Source organism: Pteropus alecto, unplaced genomic scaffold (genome assembly GCF_000325575.1).
Source record: "Pteropus alecto unplaced genomic scaffold, ASM32557v1 scaffold40, whole genome shotgun sequence".
NCBI classification, from domain to species: Eukaryota; Metazoa; Chordata; class Mammalia; order Chiroptera; family Pteropodidae; genus Pteropus; species Pteropus alecto.
In genome coordinates this window covers 14,400,035-14,418,388 of record NW_006431919.1, presented here as the reverse complement: position 1 = coordinate 14,418,388, position 18,354 = coordinate 14,400,035, and the positions used below count along the sequence as shown (strand labels likewise).

The following is an 18,354-nucleotide window of genomic DNA, read 5'->3' as shown; positions in this document are numbered from 1 at the left end:
TTACTCAAATACTGCCATTAAGCAGATTTCACTGCAAATTCTTCCTTATGCTACAGTAGGATCGGTGGAGCCTAAAGGTCAAGGAGACCACCTCACAATTTGCATAACTCCCCAGAGCAGCACCCTGACACTGACCAGAAGTTACAGAAAGGCCTCAGGGATCCCACTCAGCTGAATTCCTCTCTTTCTCCTGAGAAACTCTTTGAAGAGCAGATGTGCTTTTTGCATCAGGAGTTCTGCGTGGTCAGGGCTACTTAACTCATCTCTGGATAATCAGTGCTTAGATCAACAAATATTTTTCTGGGTGGATGGATGGAGGTCATATTGATTACCACTTTCCATATCGGTCCCTATAGCATGGCTGTGTATGGTAATAAAAACCTCCACAGCCCTCCCTGCTCAAAAAAGAAATTGTCCTTTTAAGTCCCTTATACTGACCATGTCAGGCTGTAAGATGGGGTTGCAAATAAGTTTCATCTTGAGAGCCAACAAGATGTTTGTGGCTGTTTTCAGGGTTCTGTTGGATGAATCGGTGTACTGAGCTCGGTGAGGAAAAAGTACAGTCATTGATTAGCAATGTCTGCCATGAGCTGAAGACAAAGAAACGGTGGCCTCCTTGCTTTATATTTGCCAATGGGTTTAAAGCTTTAAATTCTTCCGATTGGATTTTCTAGATGAATACCTTTCCAACACATTTTAAAGTCAGCTTCGACTGGATATAATGAGTGGTTAAGGATGTTTTTCCTCTCCTGGAGTATTTTCCTAACAGATTTCTTTATGTACTTGCTGGATTTGAAAGCAAATGAGGCGGGGAAACCTGACTTGAGTCTCCTCAGGAAATATAATTCTTACTGGAAAAGAAAACCAAGCTCTCTGGGTGTTAATTTATCCCAAGTGGTACATACGATAAAATCTCTACCAGGACAAACGAAAGGAAGGATCAGAGGAAAAACGATGAAATCCAAAATGTAACCCAATCTCTTCATCTCCAGCTCCAGAATGAGCTCACTTTCCCAGCGCCAAAGACTTTCCGAGGAACTCAGTACAGGGAAGGGCAGGGAGTCAAAGAGAGACAGCAGCTGAATTTTGTTTAGTGTCACATCACACTGTTCATATAGAGTGGGATGTCTCCTAGTGACACTTAACTAATTAATCCAATAACCAGAAGGCCTAACAGAATGTACGCAAGGAGTCACCTCCAGGTTTAGCAAAGCTGACTTCATCAGGTTGAGACATTCCCTTTTTTTTGAGATATAATTATTAATGTAAATTCCACCATTTTACAATTCAGTCATTTTTGGTACACTCCCCAAGTTGTGCAACCATCACAGCTAATTTCAGAGCATTTATATCACCCCCCCAAAAAACCCATACCTACCAGCAGTCAGTCCTAATTCCTTCCTTTCTGCCCCTGGCAATTACTAATCTTCCTGCCTCTATGGATCGGCCTATTGTGGGCAACGTAAATGGAACCACATCATATGTGGCCTTGCATATCCGGCTTCTCTCACTTAGCATAATACTTTCAAGATTCAGCCACGTTGTAGCATATAACAATACTTCATTACTTTTTATGTTTGAATAATATTTCGCTGTATGGCTATATCATGTTTTGTTTATCCATTCATCAGTTCATGGATATTCGGGTAGTTTACACATTTTGGCTATTATGAATAATGCTTTATAATATCTGTGTGCACGTTTTTATGAGAAATAACGTTTTCAGTTCTCTGTGGGTATATACCGAGAAGTTAAATTGCTGGGTCATATAATAATTCTATGTTTTAACTTTTTGAAGAACTGTCAAATTCTTTTCTACAGTGGCTGCACCATCTGACGTTCTCACCGGCAATAAACTGATTTACCAATGCACCAATGTTCCAACTTCTCCAACCCCTGCCCACACTTATTATTCTCCGTCCTTTAATTCTGGACCTCCTAGCTGGTGTGAGCCGCGTTTTTTTTTTTTTTTATAACTCGTGGTCATATCAAGCATGGTCCTACCTGGGCATGTGATGGTGGAAGTCCTCTTCTTATGTAAACACCAAAGAGAGCGTCCTTCCCAAGGGAGATGTTGAACTTTAAGAACTGGGGCTGACTGATATGAATCTGGGATCTCCAAAACACGCCTGGCGGGACCTCCTGGGTCACCCGCCGCCCAACTTCTGCTTCGCCACTGTCTATGCTGCTGTTTTTCAATGACCAGGGCACTGGAAGACAAGAATAGAGATCAAGTCGGTGACATTTGTCTACATTAGTTGGCTCTATATTTCTGTTTAATGATATTCCAGGATTTAAAAAAAAAAAAGTATTAAGATTAAACTCATGGCAACTTTCTCTTTAAGTCACAGCTTAAAACATTTACATATTAAATCACAAAGCTATAAACTCCTACCCCAGGGCATCTGAAATGTTGCTATAATGATTTCTAAAACTTCTGAGGCTGCTCTTTACTGATCACATATAATAAGAGCTGGAGTCTGCTAAGTACATGTAAAGCTTTTGACAACCCCTAATGTGACTGAGATGTAAAAAGTATCATCAGGGGAGGGGAGAGTGATATTAATTTGGCACCACATTGAATTCTTGAAGCCTTTAATTATTCTTTCCATTCGCAAACAAGTCCAAATACTCTGACATTTTCATAAACTAAAAAAGAAGCAACAGTAAACGAAAATCGGTCCAAAGTAAATAAAGTATAATAGAAAATGGGACTTGATCTCAGGGTGACCAATGCTGGGAGTGACCCCTTCCTTGAGCAGGAGGGAGGGAGCTAAGAGCCATGTGGAAACCACGGTGACAGCGAAGTGTCTCTGCAAAGCACTATTTAAAATGGCTTATATGGCAAATATCAGTTGCCCACAGTCAGCATCCTTCAAAACTTTAACAACAGCCATTCCAGAATATCTATTTTGAAAGAGGAGTTTTGAGTAACAATAAACCACCAGTGCCTTGTACACTTCCAAGGGCAGCTGGCTTCCTTTGTGATCACAGAATTAAGGAAAAGCTGGGAGTTACTGGTGGCTACCCAAGAAAACCAAGTTAATTAATCTCTCAGAGTCTCGTTTCCCTCATCCGTAAAATGGGAATAAAGCCTTCTTGGAACCATTTGTGATTCCTTCAAAAGGATTCTTAATTTAAAAAAAAAATCCACCTCCCATCTTCTTGAGAACGTCTAAGTTAATTGACACCAGATACAGAAAGACATTTTTGTTTTGAGGGTCTTCATTTTTCAGTTGATCTCTCTGATGGCCTTATGAATCTGAAAACTTCTTTGGCCCAGCGGGGAAAGGCTTGGAAATACGTTCCCCTCTGCATTTGGAGATGGATTCTTCTGAAAATTTTATCTATATTTGGCCACTGCACATTGCAAAAGGTTTGGGTGGTCGGAGAGGTCATAAGATTGCTGAAGACTGGTGTGAGGGTCAGTGAAGTTCTGACTTAAGAGACACAGCTCACTTTCTATCTAGCCACCCTGCCCAGACAAGACTCATAGATGACCTTGGAGACAGTGTCTCCATCTGTAAAATGAAGAGGTAACGTTTTTGGATCTCTGGAGGTTTTCTGTGTCTAAATTATGAGAGAAAATCACAGAGTGACTTGAGGGTCTGAAGTTATTATTATTTTTTCTTTTTTTCTTTAAGAAGAGAAGTGATGATTCATTTGTGTGTAGTTCAATAGTGGATCAATAAAAAGTCAACGGGGGCTTAAAATAAAGTAGGAGGAGCACTGGTTTGGATCTTAAGAAGAAACTCTTGACCTCCAGAATAATAAAACTAGGGAACGAACTCTTCAGGGAAGTTTGGAAGCTTCCTTCACATAACAAGGTTAAGAAGAAAAAAAACAACTAATAAGTCCTGAGTGGCTCAGATCTTTGGATGGGGACTCGATGGTTTGTTCAGCAAACATTTTTATGTTGGCTAATGGTCGTGGACCACTTCCCTATAAAGGGAAGAAATACTGACTAGTACATGAAAGCAGAGGCTCTTTCTGGGCTGAAACTGCCTCGGTTCAAATCCTAGCTACTAAGTTTATCAATTCTCTGAGCCTCAGTTCATTTATAGTTGGGACACTATTATCATTTATTTCATCGGGTTGTTATAAAGATTTAATGAGTTAATCCGTGAAAAGCTTTCAGAATAATTTTTGGCACAAAAGAAATACTAAATAAAAATTAGTTATTATTATCATTATTATTAATCTATAAGGCTCTAAGCCTAAATTCAGTGTTGCTTATTTTGCTGAAACAATGACAAGCCCAGGGGAAAATACTTATTATCACCAGTTGATCAGAAGCTCCGACTATTATAAATTGGAAACGAATTTGTACTTAAATATGCTGCTTTTGACAGACTCCATCCTGTCCCCAAATCAGGGCCTTTTGTGAGAAGGGACATAATAAAAAGAACCCAGTAAGAAAGAAAGGTAGTAAAAAAGACCCCTGGGGAAGAATAGATTAGGGGCCTCTGATAGTGACCAAAAGTAGCCCCAGGAATCATAATGTGGCAACAAGTTAAAAAAAATGCATTAAAAAAATTTTTAAAGAAATTATTCATCTTTAAACTTATGAAGATGGGCTTTCCTTCATGGCTGCTGGGCTTTCAGGGTTGCTGGGTTAATGACGGGATATGAAAAAGAAGCAGGAAAGCAGCACCCACAAGCCCGCTAATCTACGGTTGAAACCTAAATAGATTTTGATAATGTCAAGCCAAATGAGGATGCCGGGGCTGCGCGAGGGAGCTGGCCTCCGGACTGCGCTGGCTCTGCAGAAATTCGGACGAGGAGCTGCAGGAGTTTACTTCTTATAGCAGTGGGATCCTCCTTCTTTCACTAGACCCCAACTTCAGGACCCTGACTTCAGTAAATTAGCTGCTACCACTAGTGAGTTCGAACTGCCTTGTCCACTGTCACATCTCCCCCTAAGATTCCAGATGTTTCTCTCTTTCCTGTTTCATCCACCAGAGAGGCAGTGCCCCTGGCTGATGAAATACAGGCTCTGCAGCCAGACAAAAACTGGGTTCACACTCTGGCTCTAGTTCTTCTGTGCTGTGTGACCTCCAGCAATTTGCTTAACCTCTCTGGGCCTCCATTCTTTTTTTTTTTTTAAATAAAATGGGAATAATAATAATAATAGTAGGTATCTCATAGGGTAGGAGTAACAAATGGAAATACACAAAGAAGGGCTTTGTACAGTGCCTAGCACATAATAATAGTAAAATAAATGCCAGCTAGTTACATTGAATTAAATAAAAGAATGAAAAACTACATGGGAAAGCATTTGGTTTTCTTTCCAGATAAAGGATTTTCTAAAAGAAAAGCAATGTGTGTATATGTGATATATATGTATGTATATGCGTATATATGTATACATATTTGTATCGATCATCTAAAATCTATCTATCTATCTATCTATCATCATCATCATCATCATCTATCTATCTACCTATCTACCTATCTACCTACCTACCTACCTATCAAGAGAAAGAAGATAGAATAATTATTCTGGAATAGTCTTAACTATGGAATAAGCTTAAATTTGGGAATCAGCATCTGTTCCCAGCACTGATTTTTGATGGGACCTTCTGGAAGCCAATATGGTTACTTTATTGATTAGCTTGCTTAATTGATAAACCTGCTGTAGTGAGTAACAATGAAATTAAGGTCCAGGTCAACTGCACCCTCACACTGAAGCTCTCTTTTTCTTTATGCTCCTCACCCCCAACCAGAAAAATAGGTTCTTTCTCCGAGTTCCATAACGGTTACACTTAACTACAGTGGCACCTGTTGTCAGGTACTGTAATTGATTTTGCCTGTCTTCCTATGTCTCTCTCAGTAGACACCGCGCTCCCTGAGGTCAGGCAGAGCTGCGAATTCAGCTCTGGGTTCTCTGTGGTTTGCACCTGGCAACCATGAGCACTCCACAAATGCTTGTTGAACTGAATCGAGTTTTACCTGCCCATCTGAGGGCGTATTTTAACACAGCCCCTGTAATTACTGGGTAAAATGAGAACCTTAAGGAAGATCCACTTTGCAAAGTTGCATGGAAGCTGACTTTTTTTTTTTTAATAAAATTAACTTTTGAAAACTCTATGGGGATATTGATTATTTAAAATAAAGTTCCTCGTGGATCCTGTTGAAAATTCACGAGTAAAACTTTTAATTTATCTTTTGTGTAAAAGCTTATACTCAAACAAACCAAGGGAGCTGGAGTGTAGTAAAAAGGTTCTGAAAGTAACAACTGAAAGTCAAGGGTTAATCCTGATACTTAATGACCTTGAAACTTTTGTGGAAGGAGCAGGAGTGTAAGTGGACTATTTGGTTGAACTCCCATCTTTGCCACTAAGCAGCTGGCTGGTTTAACTTCAAAGGTTTCAGTGTCCTTACCTACATAACAGTGGTTTGGACCTTTGAGATCTACTGAGGTCTACAGAGTGAGTCAGGAGGGTCACCTCCGGGTATATGCTACAAAGAGGGGTGTGTGTGTGTGTGTGTGTGTGTGTGTGTGTGTGTGTGTGTGTGTGTGTGTGTGTGTGTGTGTGTGGTGTGGTGTGGCAGGAGGTGGAAGGTACTTACACTTTAAAAATAAAACTCGATTCATTTAACATGTTATCGTTAGTGTTAAAACTAGTAACTGCTTTCAAACTAAATTCTCCAGATGTGCAATTGAATTATGCTTTTGCAAAGAGGTGTTTCACTTTCCATATATATATTTCATATCTATTTCATATATCATTTTGAAAGAATTTCAGATTTATAGAAAAAATTTTAAAAATGGTCCAAAGAATTTCTGCATATCCTTCATCCAGATTCCATGACCATTATATCCATTTGCTTCATGTTCTCCCTCATATATAAATACATATGTATATATTTTTTTCTGAAACATTGAGAATAAGTTACAAACAGGGTGCTCCCTTACCTCTAAATACTTCTATGTGTTTTTTTCCTAAAAGCAAGGAAATTCTGTTTTCAGAACCACTGTATAATTATCAAAAACAGAAAATTAACATTGATACAATGCTCTCATTTACAGATCTTATTAAAATTTTCTGATTGTTACACTCATATTCTTTGTAGCAAAAGAAAACAAAGATTTTCCTATATACTTTAAAAAAAATTTAAAATAATTGCATATAACTTCTGTAATTTTAAAAAGAATGAAAATGAAAAAAAAAAAAACCCAACAACCTTTTTTTGTAAATACTCAAAGAGCTAAGAAGAAAAGATGACTTTTGCCAATTGCTGCAGGCAGTGCTGGGAACCATCTTAGGGACTTCGTCCCTGGAGGTCAAGTCCCTGGGCTGGTGTCCAGGAGTGAAGGGCTGTGCTGCTCTCGCAGGTCAAAGAGGACAGCAGCGTCAGGCAACCTGACCTGACCCTGGGCCCCTCTGAACCCCAGCAGCTGTTTCAGGACCACATACGTAGCTAGACCCTAACAGGCTGCCACGGAGAGACAGGTAGCGAGGAAATAAAGTAATTGAGGTTTCTATCTGTACCTCCAGGGTAGGTATCCTCATACTGAGAAGTTTTGAAATCTCAGAAGGCAATGTTGCACAGCTGTGCTGGTCAACCCTGGGTTGGAATCCCAGCTCTAACAACTACTAGCTGTGTGCCTTTGGGCTCATTGCTCCCCCTCTTTGAGTTTGCCCGCTCATCTGTACGATGGGGTTCTTCTGAGGATTAATCAGGGTAACCTATGTAATACCTGGCTTGGAAGCACTTCTATAGCTTTCTATTCCGTTGTTGCTAACAATAGCTGTGATTATCCCAGATGTGGAGGACAAATTTATGATGGTGTAATTGAAAATATAGGTAGGCTGCCTTCGGTAGGCACAATTCGCTACGGTGGCCTAAGGGATAGGGTGGAGCTTCATGAAATAGGCTCTCATTTTCCAGAGCAGCTAAAATCAATATACAATGAGCGGTCAATACGTCTGCAGAGAAGGAGGGACCCGTCACATGAATTAAGGTGCTATAGCCAGAGAAAACAAAGTCACAAGTTCATTTACTCCAAATTACAAGTATTGATGTGTACTTTATCTGCTTCTCAGGTAGAGACCTCTACGTAACCTGTGTCAGCGAAAAGCAGCCAGACTTTATTTATTTAATAATGATTTATAATGTCCAAAGCAATGTTGGGTGAGTCATTCATTCATGCGTTCATGCAACAAATATTTATCGAGCATCTACTATGTACTAGGTAATCTATGGTCGCCATCAAAGTTGAGGTGTATGTTATAATCCCATCCTCCCTTATCTCAGCAGCCTGCAGCCCAGGGTCCCATGGACTCCATTTAGGCTTGGATTGGTAGCGTCAGGAAAAGAGGAAGCAAGCAGCCATTCTCTGAAAGTCTGGCCACCATCCTGGGGTTGTAGTTGATGACCGAGCATGGTGTCCTGGCAAGCAGGATCGAATCCAGCCCACGTTTCCCAGAGCTGCAGCTCCCCTGTGAAACTCGCCTTTCTGTCTATGAGCTCAAAGTGACAAGTGAAGATGTTGATCATTTTGCCCTCAGAAGCAGATGCTTACTTAACACATGATGGTTCTGGCTGGTTCATCTCCCGCTCAAAGATGAGATTTCTGGGATTTTAGAAGCAACACTCTAATGATCAATTTTACAGGATAGCCCACCTCTACAGAGCACGGAAGATTGCTCATGTAAATGGGAAGCTATTGCCTATTTCAGAAACGTGTACCTAAAATTCCAGCCAGTTAAATAAGACTGATGTCAAGCAAATTGACAGCCTTCCATAGCCACATTAGGAGCTAATCATCTCAGAAAACGTTGCCATGATTCATTTATGGAAACAGCGAGACTATTCCCCAAACAAGTGATAAAGGGAATGGACTCAGTCATAGCAGGGAAATGAAGCCTCATATTAATACTTGCTAAACTTAACTGAACTCCGGAGGCACCTTGGCATAAATCTGCCTTGCAGATTATTCTGCCTCACATATTTTTATCTATTGCAAATAAAGTTGAATTCAGAATATTGCTTCAGTCATTACACCTCGTTTCCATTTATTTGGGAATCAGGACAAGCATCTGAGGGTTCTGTTTAACCGAGAGAGGGGCGAAAAGATTCTCCAAAGGACATTAGATTCACTGCCTTACACTACAGCTCTCCTGAGCCTTCAGCAGCCTGTCAGCCTTCACCCTGCGGCTGGCTGGCTATTCTTCAGGAAGAGATTTCCATCTTGAGTGCCACTGCTCCTGTGATGGTGTCCACAGCATCACGCAGCAATAATAGTTTTTATAAAATCCTTCCGTGCCTGGGACCACAAGCACTGAAGGATTTTATAAAAGTATGTATGTAGCCTTTCATCTTTTAAAACCTCGATTTGTCGCCTTAGATAAAAATGGTCAACCCTTTGTCATGAAGAGTGTTAACAGATATTTATACAACTGACTGTTCAGGTGGCTTGCTTCTGCATTAATTTATAGTTCGGTTTATTAGTATCATAGCAGCTAAAATTTATTAGGTGCTTACTACTTGCCACGTAATCTCCTAATATCTTCATGATCTTTCCTGTTTTACAGATGAGAAGACCACGGAAGTAAAGTGACTTGCTTAAGGTCACACACCTCTTAAGTGGTAGAGCTGGGACTGAAAGCCAGGTCTGAGCAATACTGAAACTCACCTATCTACTACGCTGACTGTATTCTGGATCCTGCGCCAAGTACAAAAGATACAGAAAGGTGTGCATTCATGCAGAGAGCAGAGACCAATCTCTGGGTGTGCAAAGCAACTCTGAAAGGCGGAAGAGGCAAGGCGAGCAAGGGCAAATGTAGTGGGGTGGGGTGGGGTGGGGGATATTGGCCCTCATGTCAAACCATGACCGTGCCGTGCACAATGGAACCTGTGCAGCCTAGAGCAGGGTTGACAACCAGATGCGGGTGACAACCAGATGCTAAAATCCACCGACGCGAGGCACTTCAGTGGGATCCATCTGTAACAACGGTGCAACAACATGGCCTTCAAAATGAAGGGAGCTGCTATGTCACTACGTAGGTGATTGGTATATTTGTCAGTAGACATGCAGCATCGTAATGATTGGCTCAAATAATGACCCCTCGCCTTTCCGGGAACTTCACCGACTTTGGAAAAGCCTTATGTAGGGAGGTGATCATTTCGAAACCCTGGGCTGTGTTCCTTGAGAGGCTGACAAGAGCCAGAGGAAGAATCACCAACCTCCCTACTAATCTGGCTCCTGGTACCGTGCACTAAGCCAACTAGTGAAAATCATAATGAAGTTTTTGCTGAAAGGGCAAGTGTAGAAAAACATGTTTCTAAACAGAATAACAGTCTTTGCCATTTTTTTCCAACTTGCATACCATCTGGAAATCCTGATTTTTTTTTTTTTTTTTTCAAATGGTAGGAAAGAAATGTGCTCCAGGCACAAATAAATGTTTACAGCTGAGTTATAAACCGAGAATGGTGGGGCTTAAAACAGGCTGGCAGGGATGGAACTCGCGCTGCAGCGAGACAAACAGAGCTGTCGTGAGCAGGCCAGCTCATTTTCACATCGGCCCTTTCGAATGGGAAGTCCTGCTTCCCACTGACCTCACAAAGCACATGCTCGGGAAGACTTTATTCGGGTTTGTTCTCATTCTTAGAAGGTAAAAAAAAAAAAAAAAAAAAAAGATGAAGCAGCACACGATTGTCCATCTTGACATACTGAAAGCAGCCTTTGCCTTTGGAAAATACAGAACCTCCTAAGAAGTGCCAGCCCACAGAGGCTTGTTACAGCTGAGATGTCATGTTGATGTCAGTGACAACTCATATTCAGGCATGTCTTATTAAGTACCTGATACCGCACACTGTGTTTTACAAGAGTTGTCTCATTTATGCTGGACAGCGGGCTGATGAGGGGGTACCATTGTACTGATGAGGAATCGGAGGCTGAGGGAGGACACGTGACCTGCTTAAGGTCACACAGCTGCAAAGGGAGGGAGCTGTTGTTTGTTGTTTGCAGCTGGACCAACCCCAGAGTCCTATTATTTTAGAGGACCTGTCAGTGCAAAGTTAAAAAGAATGTATTATACCTAACTCTTGGTCAAGAAGAAAGAACTGATCTGTTGGAAGTTTGATCTCTTCTCTCTAGACTCTTATAATTTGTGTAATTACAGGAAAGGCCAAGGAAGGTAGAAATGGGCTTGTGAATGATACAGAGCTGTCAGCAAACTTTTTCTGTAAAAGGCCAGAGCGTAAACATTTTCGGCTTTGTGGGCCATCTAGTCTCTGTTGCAACTACCCACCTGCTTTGTTGTGGTGCCAAAGCAGCCACAGGCAACAAATGAACATGGCTGTGCTCCAATAAAACTTTATTTGCAAAAACAATCAGCTGGCTAGACTTGGTCCACGGTATGTAGTTTGCTGACCCCTGATATAAAGGATGCCTTGAATTTAAAATGAGTGACAGGCTTTGAGAACGATCCATGAAATTCCACTTGGGAGCTTATTCTTTCTTGAGATCAGTGAGCAAATTGGCTACACACAATGTGCCCTTTAAAAGTTCCCGTATTTTTTTTTGCCTCTGGGCCTAGCCAATCAAACTAGATTCTCTTATGTTATCTGACCAGGTCAGAACACTGTATTGAATCTTTGTTCTCAAGGCTTATCTAATCCCAGATCTATAGAAAGAGTGCTGCGTGCTCGTGTAATGAAGATGTATGAGTTCATTCCTTTTAACATAGAAATACACGCGAGATGGTGAGTGATTCTGGCAGTCTGTGGACTCCCTTTTCTTGATGTGAAACCCCACCACCAACCACGTTAAGGTTTAATTGAAAGAGAGAGTGAAGGAAAAAAATAAACCATGAGCAACAACAAATGGGAAAGGGAAGAAAAAAGGCCAAAGAACATAGTCTCCTAACTAATTAATCAAGGGCTTAGTTTCCACTAACGTCTCGGAAAGTGTAGGCTGCCCTGCCTATTAGCTTTCTTTCCAAACCCGAGAAATATAAATGCTCTAAGGAGCAGGTAATGAAATCTCTATTGACGTGCCATCTTAGATGGGACTCACGTGTCTGTGTTTTGCTTACATTTTAATTTGGTTCTGCTGGATACTTACCAGTAATTGCTTCATGAGATTACCCTCCCTGGCAATGCGTGGTGTATCTTGATTAAAACATTATCAAAGTGAAGGATTATTGTATAACACACCGAAAAAAAAAAAAGAAAAAAAAAAAGAAAAAAAATGGAGGGGGGGTTATTTAATTAACTTATTGCCAATATTTCTTGATTGTCTCTTTGAAACACTAGAAAATTAGTTAATTGGAATTGATTCAGGTTATCTAAATGTATAGACTTGGGAAGCGGGCAAGAGGGAGGTCACTGGCTAAAGAAATTTAAACCTAAGGTCACTTTCTCGAGAAGAGTTAGTGGAGTATGAGAAGACTAAAATCTTCCTAGTAGTGTTTTAAATCAAACTGTACAGTAAGTTACAGAAGAGAACTGACACTTTCAGTCATCAGAAGCGCACTATTTTGGTGCTCAGAAACGAGGTGTTCCAAGTTTTACTTCGACTTTAAGCAATTTTTAATTCTCACCCTTTTTCATAAGAGTCCTATTGACGAAATTTATTGGATGACACTTTGGCAACCATTCCGTCTGCCTCCTAGCTCACTGGGAAAATATCTGAACTGGTGATGTTATATGACTTACACAACATTTTCGAAAGTGTGCTGTATCTGAGTGGGAAAATTCTGGTCTTTCCCAAGACACCATGGAAAGTATTTCTTCATTTGTTAGAGACTCCACGCTCTCAGTTAGGACTTGTTCTCTTTGTGCTGTGTGGGATGATAAAGTGGGGTAGGGGATCTGGATGAAGCTTACTCACAAACGGGAGGAGTGGCTGACCTTAATTTATGGAAGTTAATGCCTCTCGGCAGTCCCCTTTTATGAAGGACTATATGTAAAAAGAGTTTGTACATAATTTCAGAGTGTATGCACACATAACGGACACGCCTGTGCCTGAAGATAGAATATGCATATTCACTTTTAAAGTGCATTCTGCATTCTTCTCACAGGGCAGGGTACAGACTTGTAGATTCAAGGACATTTATGGGTAAAATATAACAGAGACCCCTAAAACAGGGTTACTCAAAGAGCAGCACTGTCGATATTTTGAGCAGGACAGTCCTTCGCTGTAGGAGATAATTCTTCCTAGGGCTGTCCTGTGTATTGTAGAATGTTTACCTCAATCTTGGCCTCTATTTACTAGAGGCCAGTAGCACCTACTCTAATTGTGACAATCAAAAAAGTCTTCAGACATCCCCTGGCAGGCAAAAATGCCTCGGGCTGAGAACCACTGTCATAAAGGAAACCGAAGTTGCAGATGGTGTCAAGCGCTGAAAGTGAGTGGATTAAAATCCGAGGCCAACAAATTTTGCTTGGGGCTTTTTGGTCAGTGAAGGCAGAACATGGTCAGTTAAGACAAAATATGCTTTTCATTTTTAGGTGTAGTTTTAGTTTCCTGATAATGGAAAGCATATAACTTCATCCTCAGATAAAACTTTTTCATGCTTACTTAAAGGTAATTTAGTGTTATTATTAGGATAGATGAGATGAACAATTATTACAGACTGGATAAAAAGACAAAAGAGTCACACGCGAAGCACTGGGACAGCATTGGGGAGAAAAATTTCAGCAACATTAGTATCTCAGGATGACCAATGTCCACCTCTAAGGGAAGATGAATTCTGGAATCTTCTCTGTGGAAAATGACTGATCCAAGAAAAACTCCAATGAGCTTGCCCAAAGGGGCACAGGGTAGAGATTTGAGTCTTGATTTTTACCTGCCTGCTTGTCTGATTTGGGGTAAGTTTATAAAACATCCTGGGCCTCAGTTTCTCTGAGATAATTTCCTCTCCTTCAGAATTGCTGAAGTTATACAATACAAAGCCTGATGTACAATAGGTGCCTAATAAATGTTATTTCCTTTCTCATCTTTGAAATATCCCTGTGGGGTATTTTGAGACACGTGGGGGTGAACCGCCTATGTGTGCCAAGAGGCAGAGTGGAAAATTCTGTGTTTGCGGAGACCCTCCCAGATCATCGCTCTCATGTGTGATTTCCACCCTGAATTAAACACACCTCCCTGTGTCACTGGCTGCTCTCCTCTCTTAATTGTCCCAGGTCCCCTCCTCCCCATGGTTCTGTTTTCTCTCCTCTGTTCTCAGTACTTTGTTTGCACCTTTTTTTTTTTTTTGCCCCTGCAAGAATACAGTTGCCTGATTGCTTCAACAAACATTTCTATTGTCCCCTTTACCCACTCTGAGAAGAGAAGCTTTGTCCCCCGGTTGTCAAAACCCATTTCTATCTCCCCTGAAGCTGAGTCTCTTTCTCTTCCTTTCCGTGCCAGGTGGGGCTTCCTCCCTGGGGAGGCTGCCTCTCTCCTCGGGAGAGACTGTCGTCTAGTGCGGCACGTGCTGCCTGCTGCTGTGGGCTTTCTCGATTAGGAAGGACTTGCTCCTGCTGCTGCTGCCGCCACTCCAGCTGCTGCTGTTGCTGCCGCTTCTGCCCAGGCCTTGGGATGCTTTCAAGTAGCTCCAGACTGTGCCACTCGCTGCAGATAGCATAGGTATGCACATTGCTCTGAGCAGGCAGCGCGCCAGCTCTGAGTGACTCCAGCCAAACACAGCTAACAGACAGGAACAGCAAACAGCTTTTAATGGGGGCACCTCAGAAAGGCAACACGTTTTTGTTTTTTTTTTTAATTCCCCTTTCTTTTCCTTTTTTGCATACCTTCCAAGATTTGAATTGGAAAACCTGAACTAGCTGGCGAGAGCCCTGAATTTTCCTGTGACCTCAAGAGGGCAAGCAGCAGCTGTAACCTCACCTTTGCCTCCAGATGGCATTGTTGCCACATCATCGTTTCCTGGTAAGCCGGTCCTTATCCCATTGTTAAAGGTGTGTCCATCTGCCGGCTGGAGTTGCCAATTGAGTCCGAGCAGATGCATTGCTGCAGGAGAGACAAAGTAATGAAAATATGAATAGATAATTCAGCAATGCAAATGTCAAGGGGGTGGGCCAGGTGTCTTTTCCAAGTAACTGCCTTTTAAGGAAGCTGTGGGTTCAAAAGTGGCCTGCCCCAGGCTGCAGGGAATAGCTATATGCAGAAAGCAGGCAGACCTGGGTGTTCACGGCCTCGGGGATGGGGAGTGGGGAGAGGACCCCCACGGTGGGCAGAGTAGGGAGAAAGAAATTTAGCCTAGGCCTTCCAAGTGGTGCCACCGTGAGGGGAAATGCCCCTTTGGGGTCACTGTAGAGGGGACGTGCTCCATCGCATCCTGCCTTTCCCACGTCCTGGAGGCAGTCATTCTCAGACTGCTAGTCCCGGGGTCCTGATGAGGACAGTTTCCCCCCAAATCCTCAGAATGTAAATCGGTTTCAAGAGCAGGCTGCCCAGATGGGGCTGGCTGGCTGGTCTGACGACACCTGTACCGAAACACCAACGCAGCCAGCGGCGGCTGTGGTTGCACCGGCCCACTGTGAGGCCCACGCCCTGTTTCTAAGCTTATAGACACTTTCCTTTTCACTTCTTGTGGAAACAGCTTGGGAAGGGTGAGCGGAATGGGGTACCATCCTGGGAATATCACAATTCCTCCTCTCTCTTTCTCCCTTATCCGCCCCTACCTCCCAGACCATCACAGCTCAGGAGACCCGAGCTCTGAGGCACCTCCTCGTCTTTGCTCAGGACACCAGCTTGTCTGCAAAGCACTTGCTCTACCCCCAGGTGCACCTCAAACCTCCAAACACAAACCTCCTCTGGTCCTCCCTGTCCCTCTGTCTGTCCTAACTCCCCGCTTCCCAATTACTTCAGCAAACTCACAGCACGCGCCTATCTTTGACGCTTCTTGGTGAGCGGTTTGCACGGAATGAAAGGCAGATCTCAGACAATCTGCATTCTTTCCAAGCCCTCATCTAAGAAATGCTTCATTTGTGAATAACTAAGGAGTTCATTTCCCTGCATATTTTCCATCCAAACAATAATCGCGTGACGCCTGTCTGGCATTTCAACCGGACACAGGCTGACGCTGTTGCTATGTTTCCAGCGCTACAGGGGAGAAAAGGCTGTTGACAGGGAAAGGTTCTGAGTACGATGTGGGGATGAGAGAAACAATTAACCACAGGAAACACAATTAACAATGCTTAGGAAATTGTTCACACAGCAATTAATTCTGCATGCCTACCACCACTTAAAGTCAGGCTGCATTCTATTAAGGTTAAAAACCTATCCTCAAACAATACAGCTCAGACTGATGGCTGCAGATTAAGGTGGCAAGGTGTCCCTGTGTGTATGTCTGCTTTATTTTGTTGTTTTTTACACACTTTCCTAACTCAGAACTGTGTCGTTGTTGTTTCTATACATTACTCTGAAGTACAAAGCCCGCTACTGCAACTCTTCGAGATAATAAATACTAATAAGAGTAAGTGACATTTACTGTACACTTTCTGTCAAGGTAACATCTAATTTTCCCCCACAGTTTATCTGTTATATGTAGGTCACTTACTTGAAGAGACCAGATTCTGCTGTCTCAAATAATGACATATTTTCACTGTACAGAGGTCAGGAAATGAGAACTAATCGTGGTTGCTTCGAGATAACGATAGCTTCTGATTTGTAATTACAAGGTGAAGGGAGCCAAAGAATTAGCTATTTTAAAATGATTTTTTAAAAAATATATTACAATTGGGTTATCGGGGCTTGCCTTGAGCCGGCTTGCTGCTGAGCTGGAGATGTGTTTCTTTCCAGGGGGGGGTCGCTGTGTTTTAAGATAGACACCGACAGGTGTTACAGGTGCAACTGGGGTCCAGGCCTAACAAAGCTTTGCTTTTCACCTCTATGAAGGGAAGCGGTGGCTCCATCAGGAGACGATGACAACCTTCCCAGTGCCCCATCAATATGAAAACTTGTCGAAATGGCCCCCTGCTTATAGAACTCAATCTCGCCATCCCATGCAGAACCACAACCGTCAGTTTGTGGAGCATACATAGCAAGCACACCATACCCTAATCTTCCTGCACATAAAGAGAGCATTCACGAAGCTGGGTTCCCTCTGTGTTCAAAGATGCCTGACCTTCTCCCTTTTTGTTTTGGGTTTCATAGCATCTCCTTATTAAAAAAACAAAAAAACAAAACAACAACAACAAAAAAAACGTATTAAGAAAACTACAGATCGGGTGAGAAGGGTTAGGGTCAGAGCATATAAGTAACTTCTCAGACAGCTCCCAGAAGTGGAAAGAAAAATAAGAAAGTGAGATGAAGATGGGAAAAGGGGAGAAGCCAAATCTGCAGAGTATAAGCTCAGTCTTCCCAGCAGCGGCAACACGACACAAATGAGACTCATGTTTGGGCATATTTTCTGTTGCTGAATTGAACGTTAAGTAAATAAGTGAGAATTATCCTGGGGTATGACCACCTTCTCTTTTTTTTTTTTTTTTATTTTGACCATTCACGTAAATTAGACATTTATTTCCTGATTCTGTTATTAGCCTTCTTTTTGTGCTTATGTGAAAATTAATATGTTTCATTTGTTTCACTGAGGAACGTACCTACAGGACTAACTCTAAGATATTACTGTCTTTGGAATTTCTTTTCTCTAAAGAAAGTTAATTGGATATAGAAACTTACCAGGATCAATTTTAATATTTTAATTGTTTTATTCTCCTTCCTTGCCCAATTTGAGATCACCATCTACCCCCTCCAAAAAAAAAAAAAAAAAAAAAAAAAAATGAGACTATCTTTCTGACCTGTGAGGATGGACTGAAGTGTCCTTAGAATAAAGACCCAGGGGAGCTGTGAAGTCAATGAGTTTCCTGGCTAATGAGAACTCCGTTTCCTATTCCGCTACTGATTTGCTCCATGGCTGGGGCTGAGAAATCAGTCAGTCAATCTTCCCCCTTACCTTTTGTAAAGGTTTCCCTCCATAGGTAGAATAATGGCTGCTTAGGGACAGAGGGAGGTTAAGCATCTGCAACCCTGGAAGATCTCGCAGAGTGCCTTGAATATAGAAGGCACTCCATAAATGTTTATTAGAATAGGTAATGACACATGGAGGCAGATCGAGAAGTTGGACTGTAGGACATCATATTCTCAAAGATAAAAAAAAGACATAATGCAGAGGTGTAAAGAATGAAGTGAAATAGTGCCGGCAACGATATGGATGAGTTCGCAAAGAAAAGCTATTTTAATTATTTGTAATATCCATATCTGCTGCCGGCCCTTGAACCCAGTCTATGGCCAGCACTGTACGAGACTTTCTAAAGACATTAGCAAGACTCATGGCTTACGTTTGAGGTAGGTACTATCATAATAATCCCCATCTCACAGGTAGGGAAGAGGTG

At 41.9% G+C, this 18,354-nt stretch overlaps 1 protein-coding gene across 1 annotated transcript in view; it reads right to left on the bottom strand.

Moving 5' to 3' along the window:
• Positions 1-18,354, bottom strand: part of TENM2 (teneurin transmembrane protein 2) — an 845,679-nt gene that overhangs the window by 173,060 nt on the left and 654,265 nt on the right. Inside the window, exons 6-7 of the mRNA XM_025042998.1 lie at positions 14,846-14,968; positions 2,005-2,210 (exon numbers count right to left, since the gene is read on the bottom strand). Coding sequence (XP_024898766.1) covers positions 2,005-2,210; positions 14,846-14,968 — 329 coding nt within the window. The remainder of the gene's footprint in view (positions 1-2,004; positions 2,211-14,845; positions 14,969-18,354) is intronic.